Here is a 23,970-nt window from a genome sequence, read left to right on the forward strand (position 1 = left end):
CTTTGGGAGGTCAAGGCAGGAAGATCACTGGAGCCCAGGAGTTCAAGACCAGCCTGGGCAACATGGAGAACCTCTCTCTCTACAAAATTAGCTGGGCATGGTGGTGGGTGCCTGTAATCCCAGCTTTTCGGGAGGCTGAGGCAGGAGAATCACTTGAACCCGGGACATGGAGGTTACAGTGAGCCAAGATTGGGCCGTTGCACTCCAGCCTGGGCAGCAAAAGCGAAACTGTGTCTCAAAAAAAAAAAAAAAAAAAAAGCAGATCTCTCCCTTGCCATGGGCTGCCTCTAGGACCCATCTGCCTCCTTTTATCCCTCTGAGTCTTTGAGGATCTGAGAAGCCCTTCACCTACCTGCCCCGTGGTGACAGGCACCCTGGACTGAGAGTGTGCATGGAATTGCCCCGCAGCAACAGGTGTAGGAAAAGTAGGCCTGACCTGCAGCCATCCACCTGCACCTGGACGTTCTCACCTGCTGGCTGGCTCACTGCTTCTCTAGGACTGTCCTAGAATCCCAGAGGAGTTTGGAAAACATGGGCTCATCACAGACACCTGTGAGAATGGGTTCACCGCCCCTCCTCTGTGAGAATGGGGGAAGGTTACCCCTGGCCTCCTCTCAGGCCCCCGAGAGTGCCCAAATGTGATTATGCACCTGGGTAGCATTCGCTTCCCTGTCATCTTCCTAAAGAATCGCCTTCTCCCAGTGCAGGAGGAGTGAGTCTCCCGTTCTCACCCGGGGAGCCGTTGCCTCGTGAGTCCAAGGAGAATCAGCCCTTTCCTTTTGCGCAGGTGGAGATCTCGGGGGCCGTTTGGAGTCCTGCAAACCGTGAGTGTGAGAGGAGGGCTTGTTTCTGATGCAACCATTTCTGTCCCGTAACAACCCTGAGGGCAGAAACCCCTACAAAGGGCGCAGAGAGATCTGCTGTCCGCTGGATACCAGGGTGCGGTGGTCCTGGGGGCAGCTTGTCCTGGGGGCAGTTTGTCCTGGAAGGGCCCTGGGGCGCACTGGCTGGGATCTATAATGGCTGGGGCAGGAGGGTGGGTGGGAAGCCCCTTCTCCATGGCGGCGGGAGGTCTTCAGCGCTGCCCCTGCCAGCGCCTCCCTGCCTACCCCAAGGGCGCCCCACCGCGCGCCCAGAGCAGCGAGGAAACTGTGGGAAATGAAGGGAGCGTGCCTGGGGGCTGCCCTATGCTCCCCGCGGCAGCTCCGCGCTCAGGACTTTGCGTCTCCGGGAACCTTTAAGGCCGGTGCTGGGGGCTGAGCCCCGGCCCCTCATCTGAGCCAAGCCCTGCCCCACGCAAGGTCCCCAGCCTGGCGCACCCGGCTCCCCAGCGCCGCGCGCCGGCCGTGTCCCTTCCCACCCCAGCCCCCCGGGACCCGAGAGCCGTGCAGGGCCGTGCCCCCAGGCACGCCGAGCCAAGTCACCCCTGCAGCCCGCGGCGCCGGAACTTGGGGGCGCGGTGAGTGGGGGCAGGGCGCCGGGCCGGCGGGCGGTGGCCGGGGCTGGGTGCCGGTTCCTGGCTTTAGAAGTCCTTTCGCATCTTGTTGAATCCGGGGCTGCATTGGCCCTCCGAGCTCTCCTGACTGGCAACGTCGCAGAGACAACAGGTCCAGAGCCGGGACATTTCCCACACCCGCGTCCAGGACGTGGGTTTCTTCCCTCTTCCAGGGGAGAGGCCCTCGGACTGGGCGTCGCGGCGAGCCCCCCGTGGTTTTTGTTTGCTTTTTTACCGTCCCCCCCCACCCCGCCCCGGCTCCACCCGGGCCTTGGTCCCACCGCGAAGGAGCGAGGAGTCCCCGGAAGGGTTGCGATGGCCGGGGAGTCCGGGACCTCGGCTCCGGGTAGGCGCGCCCCGGGACCCAGCAGCGGCGTGGGCGAGGGGCGCTGCGCAAACTAAGCGGTCTTGCCGGGGAAACGCCAGCCCAGGCGGGCGGCGGCGGTGAAGGGGATGCGGACCAGGACCCCGTGCCCGGCGGGACTGGCCACGCAGCTGTCCCCGCGCCGCCCCCCTGCGGTGCGCACCGCATCTGCGCCCTAGGCCGAGGCCAGGCTCGGACCCCTCCCCCGCACCGACGTGATTCGGATCGCGCGGTGCTGGCGCCGCCCTCATGCGCTCCGCCTGGCCCCTACCTGGTCCCCTTTCCTTTTCAGGTGGAGGAGATGCCGCCGTCCCGTCGGTCTGGGACGAACCCAGCTCCCCGGATCCCGGGCTGGAGAGGCGCGTCGCGGCCCCGGGGCCTGGTGGCACGGGCAGGAAGGAGGACCCGGCGGCGGGCTCTGCCTGGGCTTGCCTGGGCTTGTTCCGAGCCGGGCTGCTTCTTGGTGACCGCGCAAATCGGGGGCATTTGGAGATTTTGCGGGAGTCCTGCAGCCAAGCTCCGGGGAAGGAGAGGCCTGGAAACCTGCACTACCTGCTCGCCCCGTCCCAGCGTGCACCCAGGTAAACGCTTGTGTTTCTCAGTCCGTGAGAAAGTTTGCAAAGAAGGAGGCCGGGAACTAGACCAACAACTTTAATAATCATAGTCATAATAATGAAAACCCTGTTCAATTGTGTAGCCTCCATAAGGGGAAGACTTTCCAAGAAGCAACAAAATGTTCTTTGATTTCATAATCTCTGGGGAGAAAGGATTCCTTTTTTGGGGTTTTGCTCGGCTACTTCTTTCTTCCCTCCTCGATCTCCAGCGTGGTGCAAGGAAGGCCGACAGGTCCACGGGTGGAAAATGGGGACCCTGGCTCTTCTGCGCTGCTGGCCACGGTGAGATTGCAGCAAATGCTCAACCTCCCCAGTTCCTCTCCTCACCTGGAAAGTGGAAGGATTGATACTAGCCACCCACGGCTGTAAAAAAACTCGCAAGAAAGGGAAAGGAAAAGTGCTTCTGTCACTAAAGTAGCGTTGTCTAAGAGGTCAAGGCTTTGGAAGACTTGCTCTAGAAGAGGAGAACGCGAGAGGGGCTTTCAGCCAACCTGGCCCCGAGGTGAACGCGCGCGCCCCCTGCTGGCTGGAGCCCTGTCCAGCCTGGGAGCCGCCAGTGGGGAAGGAGACTGCGGGGAGGTGGTCCCTGGAGTACCCTGCTCCTAGCCTGCAGCAGCAGGTGCCAGTGCTCCTGAGGTCCCCTCTCTCAGGTTACGTGGATGGGGCCTGTAGTACCGACAGGGCACATGCTTCAGCGCCTGTTTCTGTGTCAGGTGGGAGACAGGAGCTAGGCTCTGCAGAAGGTTCCAGAGCCTGGGCCTTCCTGTTGCATCCATACTAGGCTCCTGGAGCCCAGGGGTGGCTGGGCTCTCTGCCTACGTGCATGTGAAACTCTAGCAGATACCAGCTCACGTTAAGGGGGCAAAACGGCCCACTGCAGTTATGTTAGCCAGTTCTGCCTCTGCCCAGTTCTGAGATATCTTTGGGGCAAATGGCCACTCCCCTGAGCCCCTGTATCTTCCTGCATAAGCCACAAATGCTGTGCAGTCACAGCTGAGGAAGAGGGGAGGTGCCTGCACTTGCCAACATTCCCCTTGAAGGACTATCCAGGAGCAGAGGGAGCAACTGGAGGCAGCATCAGTTGGTATCCTGAGCCCAATGGCATCTACTGCCACATGGGTTAGTGGCCTGTCTCCTGAGCTTCCCCAAGCTGGCCAAGACTGTCCAGGACTGCCCTGCTCTCCCCTCCCAATCTAGCTTTTTCTTGGGCCTCCAGGATCCCTTGGCTAGCTGGCATGGTGGCATGAGGATGGCACTTTTACACCCCACCCCTGCCCTTGGCACGCATCGCAAATCAATAATGCTAAACCTAGACAGGCCGCCAGGTCTTTCTCGTCATAGCATCCATGCAGTGCTTCCCATTGATTGTGTCACCCACTTGCCACCCCAGCCCTACACCTGCCCTTGTAACTGGTCCCTGGGCTGGGGGGTGTAGGAGGACGCAAGGATGAACAAGATGCTGCCCTTGGTTATAGGACACATTGCCTCTGGCTAGAGGTGATCAGATCTATGCATAAGAAAATAACTAGGCAGGACTCATTCATTCATGCGACAAACATTTACAGAGTCCTTGCTGTATGCAATGAGTCATTGAGGAGAAACCTACAGAAGGATGAGGGGGACGGCTCTTCAGGCAGAAGGGTTAGTAAGTGCAAAGGCCCTGTGTTTGGTGCATTGGAGAAATTGCAAGAAAGCCGGTGAGACTGAAGATCAACTCGTGATACTCGGTAATGAATATCACATGAAAACAAGGAAGTTTTCTTGTCTAGCCCTGAAATTTGCCTTGGTTGGCAGATCCTTCCTTCCCAGACAGCACAAATCAGTACTGCAGCTACAGCTGTCTGTCTGACATATTTGTGAGAATGAACTGTTTAGTGCAGGCTCTGGGAGGCAGTGCCATGCAGGTCACTGATATACCTGGTGCCAATCATTTTTCTCTATTCGTAAGGCACCTCAGGACCCCACTGGGGCCCCAGTGTTCCAGTAAGGATATGGGTTTTGAGTTAAGGACCCGCCTTCCAGCTCCGTCTCTGTCACTAGCTGTGCTAATTTGGAAATAGGACTTCCTTTCCTGGCTTTGGTTCCTCATCTATAAAAATTGCCCTTATGTTAGGACCTACTTGGTAGAGGCATGGGATAAAATGATTAGATAAGGTGCATAAACCAGGGAGCAGGGTGCTGTGGCAACCATTAGGTACCATCAGTGATAAAGCACCTTGCTTTCATGGATATTTTATATGTTCACTAAATCAGAACTTTCCTCTATGCTCATGTAGTCTAGTGAGGTCTGGGGAGTTTCTTGTTTGATTTTTGCATTGCAAATATTGCCCTCTTCCCCTCCCTAAAAAACCCACTGCTTTTTTTTTTTTTTTTTTTTTTTTTTTTTTTTTTGAGACAAGGTCTCACTCTGTCACCCAGGCTGGAGTACAGTGGCACAACCATAGCGCACTGGAACCTGGAACTCCTGAGCTCAAGCGATCCTCCCGCCTCAGCATCCTGAGTAGCTAGCACTACGGGCATGTATCACCACGCCCAGCTAATTTTTAAATTTTCTGTTGAGATGGGGTCTTACCATGTTTCCCAGGTTGGTCTCAACCTCCTGGGCTCAAGTGATCCTCCCACCCCAGCCTCCCAAAGTGCTGGGATTACAGGTGTGAGCCACCATGCCCAGCCTACATTTTTTTTTCATTAACTAGTATTGCAAATATTTAAATAGAGTAAAATGCCTTGAGTTGATGCCAAAAGGAAAAATAAGGGTCTATAAGGGGATCCATACTGACGGAGGCATGACACGGTTTGAGTACACCCTCTCCTGTGTCCCTGGCTGTGGGTTACTGCACCTGGGGCAGGCAGTGGCACCTGGGGAAAGCTTGGCAGAAACTCCTGCCTCTCCCACTCACAGAGCTTTTGACCCACCAGGCTCACCCCAGGGCCCTGCTCTGACCTCTGTGGCGCCCGGTGGCTCTTACTCTGTACTGTCATTAGGGGCCCTCAGCCATCCCACCTCACCCCGCACGGTCCCAGCAGCTCCTGCCCGATTCCCATGCCTCCTCTGGACAGAGTTCACCCTCCTCTTGCCAGATCAGTAACTCCTTATGAGGAAAGTGTTTTCCATACTCAGTCGATAGGACAGTGGGGACAGCAAGGGAGGGTCCACCAGAGGAGACAGAACTGGCTTGAGAGTGGTGGGGGTTGGGGGTGTCTGTTGACTTCTTGAACCAAATTGATTCCTAATCCTGGCATTAGACATCCTCCAAGGCTGTCACCTCATCTCAAAACAAGATTAATTAAAATGGACTTGAATTGAAAGTGGATAAGACTACTGTCGCTATCACCCCCTGTTACTCTGCAATCCACCACTAGTGAGGGGTGAAGTGAGTTTAAAGTGAGTTTAAAATCCTGGGCCACACGGTCAACACTGATCAGTCCTTGTCCATGATCACCACAAGGAGAGTGGTGGTGAACTGGCTTCCCAAACCCCAAAGCAAATAGAAAGCCCTCGCCTCCAGGGCTGGGTGCGGTGACTCACACCTGTAATCCCAGCACTTTGGGGTGCTGAGGCGGGTGGATCACTTGAGGCCAGGAGTTCGAGACCAGCCTGGACAACATAGTGAAACCCCTGTCTCTAGTAAAAATACAAAAATTAGCTGGGCGTCGTGGTGCGCGCCTGTAATCCCAGCTACTTGTGAGGCTGAGGCAGAAGAATCGCTTGAACCCGGAGGCAGAGGTTGCAGTGAGCAGAGATCATGCCACTGCACTCCAGCCTGGGTGACAGAGCGAGACTGTGTCTGAAAGAAAAACACAAAAAGAAATCCCTCACCTCCAGCCTGAAAGACAGAGAAATAGTTCTTGATAATTTGCTGAGAAAAAAAACATTGTTGAATTTGTCACAACCTGGCCACCACCAGCCACCCCCTGCCCTGGACACCCAGCCTCATAGTGCTGGGTGGGAGGTAGGGAGACCCTGCTGGCGTTGGAGGATAGCTGCGGTGGCCTTTTAGGGAGAAGGTGAGACAGGCCCAAAGTAATACAATCAAGCCTGCTTACCTGGGGGTTCCACATCGGCTGATTCAGCCAGCCTAGGGTCCAAAATGTTCGAGAAAGCAAAAATAAATAATAATAAGACAATAAAAAAATAATATAAATGGGCCAGCTGTGGTGGCTAATGCCTCTAATTCCAGCACTTTGGAGGCCAAGACTGGAGGATTGCTTGAGCTCAGGAGTTGGAGTCCAGTCTGAGCAACATAGCAAGACCCTGTCTATTAAAAAAAAATAATAGTACAAATTAAAAAACCATGCAGTGTAATAACTATTTACATGGCATTTATGTGGTATTAGATATTACAAGTACTCTAGAAATGATTTAAAGCATGTGGAAAGGCCAAGAGCAGTGGCTCACGCCTGTAATCCCAGCACTTTGAGAGGCCAAGATGGGTGGATCACCTGAGATCAGGAGTTCAAGACCAGCCTGACCAACATGGTGAAACCCCATCTCTACTAAAAATGCAAAAACCAGGTGTGGTGGCAGGTGCCTGTAATCCCAGCTACTCGGGAGGCTTAGGCGGGAGAATCACTTGAACCTGGGAGGTGGAGGTTGCAGTGAGCTGAGATCGCACCATTGCACTCCAGCCTGGGTGACAAGAGCAAAACCACATCTCAAAATAAATAAATATGGTGGCCCCTGCCTGTAATCCCAGCTACTCAGGAAGCTGAGGCAGGAGAATCGCCTGAACCTCGTAGGTAGAGGTTGCAGTGAGCTGAGATTGCACCACTGGAAGTAACAGAGTAAGATGTATGAGGAGGATGTGTGTAGGTTATATACAAATACCACACAATTGTATAAAAGGGGCTTGAGCATCCTCAGATTTTGGTATCCACAGGGGTCCTGGGACCAATGCTCCTGGGACACGGAGAGACAACTGTATTTCAGACCAGGTATAATTCTCGTTTGGCCCCTTCCCTTTTGGTCTCAGGCATAACACTTTGCCCGCTGTCCCACAGCTCTGAGCCTACACTGTGGGGCCTGGTAACTCTCCAGAACCCCTCAACTTTGACACCTAACAAGGACTGTCCTTTCCCTTCAAATGCTGTTGAACCCTAAAATACTTCAAAACTTTCGTTCCCCTAGAGCCACTTATAAGCCACATCATTCCACACTGAATTTTTAAAAAACCAGCCAACACTTCCCTGCCTCTCATTCTCTCCCCTTCGTAAAGGATCATACCTTCTCCAAATGCTGCCAGATACACATGCTTTGATGGCACACACGGCACTCATTATGATCGTTTAAGTGAATTATTTCCAGTTAAGCCCAATTACCATACAAGAGGCTCACACTTGCGCTTGTCCTTAAATGTGTGTCAAATTAACTTTGTTAGAGGTTGTTTTTAAGGCAGTGGAGAAATATGAAGAACATGGTCGGGGAGTTAGTTGGTCCTTGTTTTTTTTTTTTTTTTTTGAGACAGGGTCTCCCTCTGTTGTCCAGACTGGAGTGTCATGGTACGATCTCGGCTCACTGCAGCCTTGACCTCCCCTGGCTCAAGTGATCCTCCCACCTCAGCCTTCCAAGTAGCTGGGACTTTACATGTGCACCACACCCAACTAATTTTTTAAATTTTTTGTAGGGACAGTGTCTCATGATGTTGCCCAGGCTGGTCCTCATTTTACCCCTTCATTATCTCAGTGGTGCATGACCAGAATATAACACCTCTCAATCCATTTTCTTTTTTTTTAAATAAGAAAATAAAATAATTTTAGGCCAGGTGCTGTGGCTTACATCTGTAATCCCAGAACTTTGGGAGGCCAACACAGGTGGATCACTTCAGGTCAGAAGTTCCAGACCAGCCTGGGCAACATGGTGAAACCGTGTCTCTATTAAAAATATAAAAATTAACCAGGCGTGGTGGCATGCACCTGTGATCCCAGCTATTCAGGAGGCTGAGGTAGGAGAATCACTTGAACTCAGGAGGCAGAGGTTGCAGTGAACCGAGACCACACCACTGCACTCCAGCTGGGGCGACAGAGTGAGATTTCATCTAAAAAAAACAATTTTTTTTTCTTTTTTTTTTTTTTAACAGGTGGCATCTCACTCTGTCACCCAGGCTGGTCTCAAATTCCTGGCCTTAAGCAGTCCTCCTGCCTCAGCTCAATCCGTTTCCTTATCCTAAAATAAATCATTCCTGTCCTGCCTACCTCCCAGAGTCACTAGGAGGATCACACAAGATTGGTTCTTATTCCCAAATCCTCCCTGATACCCCTCATGTTCAAAGTTCTGTCCTCCAGGTACAATAGCTAGACAGCTCATTACCACCCTGATGGTCTTTACAGTTTGGTCAGGACAACGAAGGTAAATAACTAATGCACAAATAGCCAACATTGATTGAACACTCGCAGTATACCCAGCCCTTACTGTAAAGTGCTAATAAGCAGTTTACACATATTACCTTATTTCATCCCTATACCAGCCCTGTGAGGTGACTGCTATTGTTCCCATGCTTACCCATAGGAAACTGAGGCCTACAGGGTTATGTTGATGTATACGTGTGTGATCATGGTAGAGCCTGGCTTGAACATGGGTAGTATGACCCAGAGTCTGTGGACGTGATCACTCTGCTTCTGTCAAGGTGCAGGGTGACAGGCACGGGAACCACAAACTGCACACTTCTCCGGGACTGTTGTCAGAGCCACATCTTCATTATCATCATCAGATTCGTTTTCTATTGCTGTGTAACAGAGTACTACAAAGTAGCTTAGGAAACACATATTTATTATCGCATAGTTTCTGTGGGTCAGGAGTCTGGGCACAGTTTAGCTGGGTCCTGTGTAAGGCTGCCATGAAGGTCTGAGCCAGGGCTGGGGTCTCATCTGGTGACTCAGCTGGGGAAAGGTCCTCTTCCAAGCTCACTCATGTTGTTGGTGGAATTCATCTCTTTGCAGTTGGATGACCAGGGTCCTTGGCTTCTTGCTGGCTGTTGACTGGCACTGCTCTCAGCAACTAGAGTCCACCCGCAGGCCTTTGCCGTGTGGCCCCCTCCCTAGGCTCTCCCATAGCATGGCAACTTGCTTCTTTAAAGCCAGTGAGGGAAAGCGTCTTCAGCACGAGCCTGCTAGCAGGAGAGGGAATCCTATATAATGCAGTGCAATCCTCTGCCATCCATGCCATATTCTGTTGGCTAGAAGCCAGTCACAGGTCTTGCCCATACTAAAGGAGGGGGTCACACAAAGGCATGAACACCATGAGGCAGTGGCCATAGGGGCCACCTTATCATTTGTCTCCCACAATTTCTAACTTCATTTGTGCTTGTCCTTAAATATATGTCAAATGAACTTTGTTAGAAATTGTATGTAAGTTGGTGGAGAAATAGAAAGAACATTGGGAGTGACAGTGTTCCTGATGGTTTCTTGTCACGTCAGCAACTTACAAGAACATTTAGGATGCCAGCAGCGTGTCTGACATGTTTTCTATTCCCTCCTGGATTTCATGGACCTGCCCTCTGGGGAGTTAATACAGTCAGGGTTGCTCCTATGGTTAAATGGTCCCCTGGAGTTTATAGAAGAGGAACTGAGCCACGGGATCTTGAGACAGAGCAGCAAGGGAAGAGAGAGCCCAGTGTTGAATTTAGGCATTTGGTAAAAACTTTAAAATTCATCCACTTATTTATTGATTCCTCAATTCGTCTGCACATGTGTTCATACGTCCGGCACGCTTCAGTGACTTCCTTCTGTATGGTGTGTTCAGTACTGTGCTGGTGTTGACACAAATGTGGCTGTGTCCCCACCGTGTCCAGGGCAGAGTTAACAGATAGGACAGGTGGGACACCTCTGCCTGAGACATTGTGGGTGGCTTCATTCCCTTTGGGCGTGGGGACCATCCTGGAGTCCACTGCAGGCACAAGCAGGCAAAGGGAAGAGCAGGTAGGAGTGCAGAGGTGCAGAGGGCAGGTGTGGGGCAACCCCAAGGGGCTTGGTCGTGCCTCAGGGCAGGTAGGGGTCCAGAAGCAGTGGCCACTGCACCCTCCTACCTCCCCACTTCATTAGGAGAATGGGAGGGAGTGGAATGCCACCTCTTGAAGCGGCTTGTCCTTGGGGCACAAGATACCTCTGGACAGGAGCCTAAAAACCAGACAGATTCCTGGGAAACCTTCAGTGTTTTATTTGTATTTTATTTTATTTTATTTTATTTTTTTTGAGACGGAGTCTCGCTCTGTCGCCCAGGCTGGAGTGCACTGGCCAGATCTCAGCTCACTGCAAGCTCCGCCTCCCAGGTTCACGCCATTCTCCTGCCTCAGCCTCCCGAGTAGCTGGGACTACAGGCGCCCGCCACCTCGCCCGGCTAGTTTTATGTATTTTTTAGTAGAGACGGGGTTTCACCGTGTTAGCCAGGATGGTCTCGATCTCCTGACCTTGTGATCCGCCCGCCTCGGCCTCCCAAAGTGCTGGGATTACAGGCTTGAGCCACCGCGCCCGGCCAAAAATACAAAAATTAGCAGGGCATGGTGGTGCGCACCTGTAATCCCAGCTACTTGGGAGGCTGGGGCAGAATTGCTTGAACCTGGGAGGCAGAGGTTGCAATGAGCCAAGATCATGCCACTGCACTCCAGCCTGGGCGACAGATTGAAATGTCTTCCAAAAAAAAAAAAAAAAAAAAGAAAAGAAAAGAAAAAGAAAAAAAATGAGTTAATACAGTGGAGTTCAAGGGCAAGCTGGGCCTCACCCCAATGTCAGAATGAGGGGGCAGAGGTCATTTGGAAACAAAGTATTGCTGTGATTCATCACTTTCCTTTAGCTTAGCTTTAGTTGTGCTATTTACTTGATATTGAATTTCAACTGTGAAGTTGGGAGCGGGGAGTGTTTATCCAAGAAGAGTACTGATTAACAGAATATGTGATATTAACAGAGCACTACGTTGAGGGTGACAGTATGTTCTAAGGAGGGACAGGAACTTGGGTACAGGAGTTTGAGCTGCTGAGAGACTTTCTTTTTTTTAAGACAGGGTCTTGCTTTGTTGCTCAGGCTGGAGTACAGTGGGGTGATCACGGCTCACTGTAGCCTTGACTTCCCAGACTCAACCCATCCTCCTACTTCAGCCTCCCAAGTAGCTGGAGCTATAGGCATGCGCCACCATGCCTGGCTAATTTTTTTTTTTTTTTTTTTTTGGTAGAGATGGGTTTCACCATGTTGCCCAGGCTGGTCTTTAACTCCTGGGCTCAAGCGATCCGCTCACCTCAGCCTCTCAATGTGCTGGGATTACAGGCATGAGCTACCGTGGCCGGCCTTGAGGCCGCTTTCCTACCCTGCCTCTCTGTAACAACCCCATTGCAGTTGTGAATGAGCTCATTCATGACCCCAGGAGTATAATAATTTCCTGTGGCTGCTGGATGGCTTAAATTATTCTCTCACAGTTTTGGAGGCCAGAAATCTGAAATCCAGCAGGGCCGTACTCCCACTGGAGGCTCTAGGGAAGAAGCCTCCCTTATCTCTTTTTAGCTTTGGTGACTGCCCCAGCATTCCTGGGCTGGTGGCTGCATCACTCCAGTCTCTGCCTCTGTCTTTCAGTGGCCTTCTCTGTGTGTCTTCTCCTCTTCTGAGTGTCTTAAATTTCCTTCTGCCTCTGTTTCTAAGGACACCCGTCTTAGGGCTCACGCAGATCATCCAAGATGGTCTCATCTCAAAATCTCAATCAGCTCTGCAAAGACCCACATGCTCTGGTTGCAGGGATTTGGAGTGGCTCTCTCTCCAGGGTGTTTTTCAGCCCACTGCAATGAGTGACGCAGCGAAAGGGTCAAGAACAGTGCCTGACGCATAGTGGGGCCGCTGTTGATATTGCTATTGCTTCTGTTTTTGGATTACTTCTCATCCTTTCATTCATTCACTGGGTATCCAGGTATCGGCCCTGGCTCTCCATCATGCTAGGTGCCAAGGGGGATAACGTGAAGTGAGGCACCGACCCACAAGGGGATGATGCCCCATGTTTCTGGATATCTGAGGTCCCACAGTATGGTGGACTCTCCTGGCTGAGCCTACAAACATGCCACATTTATGGTATTGTGACTTTGGGGCATGGCATCCCTAGGTGCAAGCAGTCAGCTTGCCAAATAATCTTGTGAAAAGTCCAAATCATTGTCAACTTATGAATTAGTTGTACTTGGTCGGGCATGGTGGCTCACACCTGTAATCTCAGCACTTTGGGAGGCCGAGGTGGGTGGATCACCTGAGGTCAGGAGTTCGAGACCAGCCTGACCAACATGGTGAAACCTCATCTCTACTAAAAATACAAAAAATTAGCCGCGCATGGTGGTGGGTGCCTGTAATCCCAACTACTTGGGAGGCTGAGGCAGGAGAATCACTTGAACCCAGGAGGTGGAGATTGCTGTGAGCTGAGATCGTGCATCTGCACTCCAGCCTGGGTGACACAGCGAGTCTCAGTTTCAAAAAAAAAAAAAAAAAAATGGTGTACTCAAAGATGGTCTGAAATGGAAGTGTGACTTCTTGCAGTTACAGTTTTGTTTTAGTTATTTTTATTTTTATTTTTTTTTTGAGACAGAGTCTCACACTGTCACCTGGGCTGGTGTGCAATGGCACAATATCAGCTCAGTGCAACCTCCGCTTCCTGGGTACAAGCGATTCTCCTGCCTCAACCTCCTGAGTAGCTGGGACTACAGGCGCCTGCCACCACACCTGGCAAATTTTTTGTATTTTTAGCAGAGAGAGGGTTTCACTATGTTGGCCAGGCTGGTCTGGAACTCCTGACCTCATGATCCTCCCTCCTTGGCCTCCCAAAGTACTGGGATTACAGGTGTGAGCCACCATGCCCGGCCCAGTTACAGTTGTTTTTGTTTTTTGAGATGGAGTCTCACTCTGTCGCCCAGGCTCGAGTGCAGTGGCGTGATCTTGGCTCACGGCAACCTCCACCTCCCAGGTTCATGCCATTCTCCTGCCTCAGCCTCCTGAGTAGCTGGGACTATAGGCACCCATCATCACACTCGGCTAATTTTTTGTATTTTTAGTGGAGACAGGGTTTCATTGTGTTAGCCAGGATGGTCTCGATCTCCTGACCTTGTGACCCGCCTGCCTTGGCCTCCCAAAGTGCTGGGATTACAGGCGTGAGTCACCATGCTCAGCCCAGTTACAGTTTTTAAAGCACTTTCCCATCTGCTGCCTTACTTGTGTTTTCCGTGCTGATGACAGACGAAACACCTGAGGCTCAGCCTGATCATTAAGGTCTCGAAGGCTTGGAATGTGTGGTCCGCTGACTGAGCGTGGGCTGGCTGGCAGCGCTGTCTTTTTTTGCCCACTCCTCCTCCCGTGCTTTCTCAACAGACCTTTACTGGCACTCACTATGTCCTGTCTGCTGGGCTAGGTGCTGGGAGTAGGAATAGAAAGCTGACACTCAGTTTGGTAAGAGGGAGGTACAAGCGAGTTGGCCACCATGATGCAGGGAGACGTGTGATGCTTGGGGTGGCCACTGGGAGCCCATAGCTGAGTGAGGGGGGTTGTAGGGTGCTTAACCAAGGCCTGAAGGATGAGTAAGAGTTGCTTGGTGAAGCTGGAACGGTGGGGCCTCAAGGCAGAGAGGCTGGCCCCAGAAGGCCAGGGGGGGCATACCGCCAGCATCTGAGTGAGGAGGGCTCTGGTCTGTGAGCTCAGGGACACCTCCCCTTCTGCTGCCTGCCTCCACCCAGTCTCCTTCAGTGAGCTGGTTTGTGGCTGAAATGCAACCATTAGAGCTTCATTCTTTTGGCTTAAGCCAGATAGAAAATGTATTCCAGTTCTGGCATGGTGGCTCACGCCTATAATCCCAGTACTTTGGGAGGCCGAGGCAGGCGGATCACCTGAGGTCAGGAGTTTAAGACCAGCCTGGCCAACATGGTGAAACCCTGTTTCTGCAAAAATACAAAAATTAGCCATGCATGGTGGTGCACACCTGTAATCCCAGCTACTTGGGAGGCTGGGGCAGGAGAATCGCTTGAACCTGGAAGGCAGAGGTTGCAGTGAGCTGAGATCATGTCAACTGTGATCCAACAACAGGACTGAGGGTGCCCGGGACAAGCACCAGCTCTGTGTCTAGCTCAGGGTTTGTAAATACACCAATCGGCACTCTGTCAAAACGGACCAATCAGCTCTTTGTAAAATAGACCAATCTGCTCTCTGTAAAATGGACCAATCAGCAGAACGTGGGTGGGGCCAGATAAGGAAATAAAGGCAGGCTGCCAGAGCCAGCTAGCTGCGACCTGCTCCTGGGCCCTTCCACGGTGTGGAAGGTTTGTTCTTTCGCTCTTTGCAGTAAATCTTGCTGATGCTCACTCTTTGGGTCCACGCTGCCATTATGAGCTGTAACACTCACCACGAAGGTCTGCAGCTTCACTTCTGAAGCCAGCGAGACCACGAACCCACCGGGAGGAGCGAAGAACTCCAGACGTGCTGCCTTTAAGAGCTGTGACACTCACCACGAAGGTCTGCAGCTTCACGCCTGACTGCGAGACCATGAACCCACCAGGAGGAAGCTCTAGACACATCTGAACGTCTGAAGGAACAAACTCCGGACACACCATCTTTAAAAACTGTAACACTCACTGTGAGGGTCCGCGGCTTCATTCTTGAAATCAGTGAGACCAAGAACCCACCAATTCCGGACACAATTGCATTACAGCCTGGGCAACAGAGCGAGCCTCTGTCGAAAGAAAGAAGCAAAGAAGGAAAGAGAGAAAGAAAGAATGAGAATGTATTCCATACTCAAATGCAGAATCCACTGAAGATGAGTCTCCTACGGCACCAACCCCTTCCACGTCAGGGCATCTGGCATTCACCCAAGGGCAGGTTGTGCCGTGAACCAGGGGTCAGGCAAGGTCCAAAGACACCGAGTCCTTGTAGATGTGGTTGGAAAGCAGATCATCTCTATGTGGGGACAGGAAGAGAGAGGACAGCACTTGGTGGTCCACACATGTTCCTTGGGCCAGCCGTGGGCTATCCCACCACGTTCAGACATTGGGTCGTGACACTCTTTATAACACTCTGTGTTGAGTCCCTTTCTGGTGGATGGAAGGAAGTAGGTTTGCTCTGGGAATGCATGGCTCAGTGCGGTGAATTTGTGTCTGCTTGGCTCCTGTGCCTCTTCCACTGCCTGCCCCCTTGCATCCCAGATCACCAGTTCACCCCCAGGTCTGGCAGCCTTTACAGAGTACCAGGACCCCAGATGGGGGCTACAGGGAACTGTCCTTCTCCCATGTGACCCAGAGAGGCAGCAAAGAGACTTCTCCATCTAGCCCACTGGAAACATTGGTTTTATTTGCCTTTGCACCATATATTTTAAAATGTTTCAAAATATTTTTTAGAGACAGGGTTTCACCATGTTGCCCCGGCTGGTTTTGAACTCCTGGGCTCAAGCAATCCGCCGGCCTCCGCCTCCCAAAGTTCTGGGATTACAGGTATGAGCCACTGTGCTCAGCCCTGCACCGTATATTCTTAAGCTAAAGACACGCACACACATGCACACACACACACACACACTTTAGATTATTTTTAATATTATCAACCTATCCATTTTCCTTGACATTTTACAATGTACACTATGTCCTCAAAATATGATGTTATGCCCAAACATTGCATTTATTTTATTTTATTTTTAGAGACAGGGTCTTGCTCTGTGGCTCAGGCTGGAGTACAGTGGTATGATTATAGCCTACTGCAGCCTCGAACTTCTGGGTTCAAGCGATCCTTCCTCCTCAGTCTCTTGAGTAACTGGGACTACAGGTGCACACCTGGATGATTTTTAAATATTTTTTTAAAGATGGCCTCTCCCTATGTTGCCCAAGCTGGTCTCAAACTCCTGGGCTCAAGAGATCCTCCCACCTCAGCTTCCCAAAGCGTTAGGATTACAGATGTGAGCCACTGCGCCAGGTCTGAATTTCTTACTTTACATGTTAGCTGGGAAGTAGATGCCCTTAAGAATGGTGGAGCATATCAGCTGTCCCTCTAGGTCAGCCCCATGGCCACCCACCTCCAGCCCTGTCTCTAAGTGTCTGAGTCCCTTTTGCACAACAGAGAGCCCGGGGAGGTGGCAGGTCTTGGTAACACCTTGTGAGTTATTCACACTGGCTGTGGGTGACAGAGCCAGAGGTGGGAGCACAGAGCTCTCATGGCCGAGAAGAGTAAGGAGTTGAAGCCGCAGAAACAATGCTGAAGCCTGAGGTGGAGGAACAGTTGTAAATGGAAAATTAGATGGCAGTTCTGCGGGTTGGGAAGTGGGCGATAAAGTGGGTGTGCAGGGGCTGTTCCAGGAGACTGTGCCTCGTGTGCATTGAAAGCAGGTCAGGTGGCCAGGAGGCTCCAAGTTTAAAGCTGCCAGGTGGGGCCAAGCTTTTTTTTTGAGACGGGTCTCCCTCTGTTGCCCAGGGTGGAGTGCAGTGGTGCGATCTCAGCTCACTGCAACCTCTGCCTCCCAGGTTCAACCTCTGCCTCCCGGGTTCAAGTGATTCTCCTGCCTCAGCCTCCTGAATAGCTGGGATTACAGGCGTGTCACCACACCCGGCTAATTTTTGTATTTTTAGTAGCGATGGGGTTTCGCCATGTTGGTCAGGCTGGTCTCGAACTCCTAACCTCGTGATCCACCTGCCTCAGCCTCCCAAAGTGCTGGGATTACAGGTGTGAGCCACTGCACCAGCCTTTCTTTCTTTTTTCCTTTTCTTTTTTCCTTTTTTTTTTTTTGAGATGGAGTCTCGCTCTGTCGCCCAGGCTGAAGTGCAGGGGTGCGATCTCAGCTCACTACAACTTCCACCTCCGGAGTTCATGCAATTCTCCTGCCTCAGCCTACTGAGTAGCTGAGATTACAGGCGTGTGCCACCATGCCTGGCTAATTTTTTTATTTTTGGAGACATGAGTTTCACCATGTTGGCTAGGCTGGTCTTGAACTCCTGACCTCAGGTGATCCCGCCTGCCTCAGCCTCCCAAAGTGCTGGGATTGCAGGCATGAGCCACCACGCCCGGCCTGGGCCAAGCATTTTTGCAGTGACTTTCCTCCTTGTCAGCAGCCTCAGAGGCAGGCACTGGATCCAGAACCTCGTCTTGATCCTAGCAGCCTCTATGTGTGCCAGCTGCAATGGCATCCAAGCTACAGGGAAGCAGTTTATATTTTCGCCTTGGAGTCAGCGGCTCCTGCCTGCCTGGTGGGTCACATCCTCCTGTTCTTTGCTCAAACTTCAAAAGGGGGTTCCAGGTTCTGTTTTCCCAGGGTACGTTGAAGAGCTGGTGTTTCCCCACATCCACCCTCTCTCCCAAAGGAAGGCCTTGGTCTGAGGGGACCAGCAGTGGCAGGGTGCCACCTACTCAGGGGGAGTGCAGGCAGGAGGTCTAGGGGTGTCAGATGGGCAGCCTCCTTCCTGCAGGGGCTCCTGGCTGGAGCGTGGACTTGTTTCTCTCATTTCCTGAGATTTGCCGGAGACAGGCATTTGCTTCGTGCCGGGAGCTACCTCCTATGGTCTCTGTCCTTCACCTTATTCAGAGTCTCACTTGGGGTCAGTTTTCCAGGGTCTGGTGACCAGGATGAATGACGCATGGAGTTGTAACCCAGACTGCAGTTCAGGAGTTTCCCAAGGGGGTAAGGCTCTGTTTCCCAGGAAGGGGGTGTGGATACGGGATATTCTGCCCTTACTCTTATTTTTTCCTAATGTTCTTTTAGATTTATAAAATAAGTAATAATACTCATAAAAACTCAAACAGGCGAGACGCGGTGGCTCATGCCTGTAATCCCAGCACTTTGGGAGGCTGAGGCTGGAGAATCACTTGAGCCCAGAGGTTTGAGACCAGCTTGGACAACATAGTAAGACCCCGTCTCTAAAAACATTGTTTTAAAAATTAGCCAGGTTGCCAGGCGTGGTGGCTTATGCCTGTAATCCCAGCACTTTGGGAGGCCAAGATGGGTGGATCACCTGAGGTTAGGAGTTTGAGGACCAGCCTGGTCAACATGGTGAAACTCCATCTCTACTAAAAATACAAAGAATTAGCCAGGTGTGGTGGCGCACACCTGTAATCCCAGCTACTCGGGAGACTGAGGCAGGAGAATTACTTGGATCCAGGAGGCAGAGGTTGCAGTGAACCAAGATCATACCACGGCACTCCAGCCTGGGGACAGGGTGAGACTCCGTCTCAGAAAAAAAAAACAAAAACTGGGCATGGTATGGTGGTACACACCAGCTACTAGAGAAGCTGAGGTGGGAAGATGGCTGGAGCCCGGGGGGTCGAGGTTTTGGTGAACTGTGATCATGCCACTGTGCTCCAGCTCAGGGGACAGAGCCAGACCCTGTCTCAAAAAAAAAAAAAAAAAAAAAAAAAAAAAAGTCAAGCAATTCATATGTAGATGCAGTTAATGAGCTGGGCCTATTTCTGTCCTGCTTTTTCCCCAAGTCCCCAAACACGTCCCATATCAGCCCTGGGCATGGTGTCCTTCCGGTTCACCCACTTCTTGGAGATGGCTTCTGTTGACTATTTGCTGAACTTTGTGGCTGCCCAGAAAATACTCGAGGGAGTGTGATGTGCATCCATTTCCGGAGCCTCATTTAAGCAGGACTGGTGCCTGGTCAGGGTCTAGACCCTCCACCTTAGGGCCTGCCATGGAGCAGCCAGAACCTTGGTTTCCCCCAGGCTCCCTAGACAGGCTGCTGTCACCTCTGCCCAGCTCTGGACTCTGGGGGCTCCCCAGATGAAAGCACAGCTCCCTCTCCCCTGGGCTCTCATCAGGGACAGGGGGCCTCTGCATGTTCCACTGGTCTGGCAGGTCAAGAACTCAGAAAGACTGCTTTAACAGTGGGTGAGGCTTTTATGTATCCAGCTGAGACAATGAATGTGAAAGCTCATTGTCACTTGTAAAGCACCTACCAGTCTGCTCTGAGAGCCAGAGCAACAGAGGGGAGGTTCTGAGGGTCTAGAAGCCTCGGCAAGGGGCGGTTGCAGGCAGGGGCAGCTGGGCAGGGTCACCCATGCAGGGGCAACCAGATGGCTTGCCCAAACTAGGGTCTATGCCCAGAGGACCATCCAAAGATGCTGACCCTGTGAAGCCTGGCATTGCCCAGGGAGGAGCTGTCACCATCATGGCTCTCTGGGCTACGAGTCATGTCAGTGACTAAAAACAACCATTTGCCCAAGACTTGCAAGGAAGAGAGAGAGAGTTCTCAGTGGATGAGATCAGTTTTTCAGTGGCAGTGCTGCTGACATTTGGGGCCAGATAATTTTTTGTGGTGGGGGCTGCCCTGTGCACTGTGGGATGTTTAGTGGCCTTCCTGGCTTCTACCCACTAGAAGCCAGGAGCACTCCCTACCCATCAACTGTGATAATCAAAAATGTCTGGGTTTTTTTCTTCTTCTTTTTTTTTTTTTTTTTTTTGAGACGGGGTCTTGCTCTGTCACCCAGGCTGGAGTGCAGTGAGGCAATCTCGGCTCCCTGCAACCTCTGCCTCCCAGGCTCAAGTGATTCTCCTGCTTCAGGCTCCCAAGTAGCTGAGATTACAGGTGTGTGCCACCTCGCCCAGTTAGTTTTTGTATTTTTAGTAGAGATGGGGGGTCTTGTCATGTTGGCCAGGCTGGTCTCGAACTCCTGACCTCAAGTGATCCACCCGCCTCGGCCTCCCAAAGTGCTGGGATTACAGGCATGAGCCACCACGCCCGGCCCCCAAAATGTCTTTAGACATTGCCAAATGTCCCCTGGGTGACAAAATCATCCCCCAAACTGCTGGATTAGAGGCTTTGGAAATGGATTTTCTGTGACCACTGCTTCACCATTGTAAGCTGCCTCTCACTTGGGTGCAGTTTTCTTTGTTCCTTTTCCAAAAAGCTGACCTCATCGGGCCCATTTGTTTGTTTCGTTGACTCACCCAATCTAACCACAAGCAGCCTTCCTCCTCTGGGGGATCCCAAATGACTTATCATGGGACTTTGTATGTAAATTTCAAAGATTCTTTTCTACTGAATCGGAGGCAGAAATCCTCAACTTCATTTTTAGCAGCCTTGGTAAATACTTCCTTCAAGTGTTTAAGGGGTGTGCCGTACTCTTGCTGGTGGTCTGATTGTGAACACCTTTGCAGTTCAGTTCCCCAAAATCGCCAAACATTTCCCTCTGACTCGTTTGGGTCTCAGCCCAGTGACTAGCGGATGATCTAAGGGCCAGGGCGGTCTGAGTTGGCTAGTGCACGGGGGATTTTCTTAAAGCCTTTGACCCGGGGACTGGTGTGGGAGGAAGGCAAAGGCCTGGTTGTTTATGAGCAAGGAGGAGTCAGGTCCCAGGATGGAGCCCTTCAGGGTCACTGTCCTGGGCCCTGCCCCTCTCCTGCACATTAGGCCCCTTGGGCAAGGCCTGTATGTCTGCGGGACCCTCTTGGGGCAGCAGAGCAAGTGCTGGCTTTGAGAGAGGGTTCACTTTCAAGCTCAGTGTGGCTCCGTGGGGTGTACACAGCCCTGAGGTCAGTAGCTGAAGACCTGCCTGGCCACAGTCAGCAGCAGTCAGCCTTCTCTTCCCGCCCTCCGTGAGCAAGGCTGTACCCTGGGAGGAAGGAGGTTGGGCTCTGTCTGAATTCCATCACGGGTCCTCTCCTGGGCTCCTTGCCCTGCTTTGTTGCCTCTGTAGGAGGATGAGTTCTGGTTTCCTAGGAAGGGCTTTATATCTTAACATCCACCCTGCATTCAAAACCCAAGTTATCAAGACCACGGGGCACCACAACCCTCCTCTTGGCCTTGCTGTTTCTATTCTTCAGTGGCTCCCAGAGGTTTGGCTTGATTGGGCAGCTTAGAAGCACATGATTGAACTTGAGCAGTGGTTGAAACCCAGAGTCAGATGCCTGGCCCGCCCCTATCCCAGGCACAGAGTCTGTGACCTCACACCCAAGCTGTGCTGTGTACTCAGTTGTTCAGTATTGACTTGAGCTTGACAGGCATCAGGGGCCAGGGAGTGAAAGGGAAGAGAAGCCAAATCTGGCTGCTAAGGGCTCTCAGTCCTGGATGGCAGGAAAATAGTGGCCTTGCCACTAGACCTGATGCCACCTGCCCCTCCAGCTGTACCCCTCAACACCTTGGGTAATACCTCAAGCCCCAAGTCCTCTTCCAAGCCAGATAGGACCCCAAGTGCTGGGTGATCCTTATTGAAGGGTAGGGACAGGAGGGACCCGTGGGCCTGTGTGTGCTCAGAGCGGAGTTCTGGGGCACCTGTAGCAGCTGGAACTATTTCTTTGCTCCCAGGGCTGTCCTCCGTGCCTTTACCTGTGCTGGGCCCTGGCAGAGCTCTGGGTCTTCCGGATTCCAGCGTCCATGGTAGCTAGTCTGTCGACGGCTGGAGGAAAACCGCTTTCCCAAAATAGCCATCCAGAGGGAAAGAGCAGCCCTGGAATTTGACCCTGACGATCACCGTGACGGGGCTGTTGGCCCCACCTGGCCTGACCTTCACGACATCATGGAAGGACTGTTGGTTAGTTGTGCGGGCCAGGAGTTTTCCTCTGTCCCCCTCCCCTCTTCCTCCCTTTCTTCTTTCTCTCTGCCAGCTTCAGGTTTGAAATTCCAGTGACACCGAGGAGAGATGCTCCAGTGGCTGTCCAGCTGGGGGGCAGGTCACATGGGTAGGAGCAGAGAGGGGAGGGCACTTGTGCGCCGGCACCTCTCGCCAGGTGAATGCACACCTATGGAGGGGCCTGGGTGCTGGCAGTGAGCCCAGCTCCCTGCGGCTGTGCCAGGCCCAGAGGCGGCAGCGAGCGGAACAGGTCAGACAGGTGGAGCCAGCCCAGAGAAGCTGCAGGGCCAGCGCTGACATCCGATCAATACAAGGTCCTTCTTTGACCCACAGAGCAGGTAACCCACCCTTTTCTTTTTTTCTTTTTTTTTCTTTTGCTGGTTTAATTCACTGACAACTTTAGGGAAATTTACAACCCGAGAAAAAGGCCATTGGGATTGGAGGGAAATCGCGAATTTGTTTGGAGAGGCATTTGTGGTGTTTTGTGTGGAGGAAATTTGGCCTCAGCATTAGAAAAGCATTTCTGATTTTCAGGTTTTTGATTCTCAAAGCAGGTTTCTTATGGCCTGGGTGCTGGGTGGCAAATCGGGGAGGCAAAGCCCAGAAGCCATGAGGGTTTTCCTGTGACTGCCGATGGAACGAAGTGGGAGGCTGTAGTTAGGTAGCCTGTTTGCCTCCGTAAGGAGGGGTCGGGGTGGAGACAGGGTGGTCAGAGGACTGCTCCGCAACAGGACTTGGCTGTATGGGGGAAGCTCTGCCAATTCCTACTCAGAGAAACACGTGAAGGGCTGCACTGCCTCCAAAAGTCAAATTTATGCTATAGTCCCTTACTGGGGCTGGATTTTACTTGGAGATTGACTGAAGTTTTGAAATCACCTGTCCTGGTAAGAAGATTGCGCCTCCTGCGCTCTTCCCTCCTCTGTATCTTGGCCAGTGATGTTTCCCTTAGACAAATTTCTGGGGGATTTCTGGCCTGAGGACAGGAAGAAGAGCCCAGGTCTGTTTCAGTGAAGAATAAGCCCAGGACACCCCACCTGAAAGTAGAACTAGCTTTGCCCAGTTTGACATCATTGAAAATGCATTTGTCCTCTTCCTTGAACCGGGCTGTGCCTTCTTCTATCTGTTCCCCTCCTGTACTAAAAATACAAAAAATTTGCTGGGCGTGGTGGCGCATGCCTGTAATCCCAGTTGCTCAGGAGGCTGAGGCAGGAGAATCGCTTGAACCCGGGAGGCAGAGGTTGCAGTGAGCTGAGATCACGCCACTGTTCTCCAGGCTGGGCAACAAGAGCAAGACTCTGTCTCAAAGAAAAATGGCAACAAAAAAAGAAATTCTGGCCTGGCCTGGAAGAAGCTGGTGGCTAAAAGGGGCGTCAGAGACTCCATCCAGATCTGCAGCTGATTCTGTCTGGGTTGGAGCCATGGCAGAGAGGAAAGTGGCTGTCTTGGGGACGGGCCCAAGAAGATGGATTTGGAAGTTTTGAGCCTCAAAAATGACTGACAGGTCCATGGCTACTGGAACAAGCTTTCACTGGCTGTGGGGGCGTGGGGGGCCACCACCCTCGTGTCCCCAGGAGACAGGAGAAAACTGCAGCAGGTTGCTAGTTGCCCTATTGATGCTGTCCCTCTGCTAATTCCTGCAGCGTCCCTGGGTAAATGGCAGAGAGTCTTGCTGGCTCTTTGGGGCCACCAGCCAAAAGCCTATTGCCTTTGCCATTTGCAGAGCGAGAAACTCATTCATCTCACACCTCTTAATATTTAACACTCTGTTTTTCCCTTTTTCTGGTTCTTATGGATGGAGCCTTAAGCAGCCAACTCTGGGAGGCAGCAGATAAAAAAGCAAAACAAAACAGGAAAAAAGGCTCAAACACCTAAAAACTAGCAGCCTAGCTACTTACTGGGAAGAGGGGTCTCCCTGGGCAGTGAAAGGTGAAGAGTAGATGCTAGGATTACCGGAAATTACCACTGCATTGAGAATCTCTTTTTTTTTTTTTTTTTTTTTTTGAGATGGAGTTTCA

The 23,970-nt window shown here is 52.0% G+C and overlaps 1 protein-coding gene across 4 annotated transcripts in view; it reads left to right on the forward strand.

The window, feature by feature from the left end:
- The first annotated feature begins 1,759 nt into the window (after nucleotides 1-1,759).
- Nucleotides 1,760-23,970, forward strand: part of LOC108517958 (uncharacterized) — a 31,972-nt gene continuing 9,761 nt past the window's right edge. Inside the window, exons 1-3 of one of the 4 annotated variants that reach the window (XM_017856095.1) lie at nucleotides 1,760-1,841; nucleotides 2,152-2,440; nucleotides 21,691-23,077. In XM_017856095.1, coding sequence (XP_017711584.1) covers nucleotides 1,811-1,841; nucleotides 2,152-2,440; nucleotides 21,691-21,766 — 396 coding nt within the window. In that variant the 5' untranslated portion in view covers nucleotides 1,760-1,810 and the 3' untranslated portion in view covers nucleotides 21,767-23,077. Of the gene's footprint in view, nucleotides 1,842-2,096; nucleotides 2,441-14,756; nucleotides 14,796-21,690; nucleotides 23,078-23,970 lie in introns of those variants that run through there. The other 3 variants (XM_017856093.1, XM_017856096.1, XM_017856094.1) reach the window with 3 other exon arrangements.

This window comes from Rhinopithecus bieti, unplaced genomic scaffold, assembly GCF_001698545.2.
Source record: "Rhinopithecus bieti isolate Rb0 unplaced genomic scaffold, ASM169854v2 scaffold_40368, whole genome shotgun sequence".
NCBI lineage: Eukaryota > Metazoa > Chordata > Mammalia > Primates > Cercopithecidae > Rhinopithecus > Rhinopithecus bieti.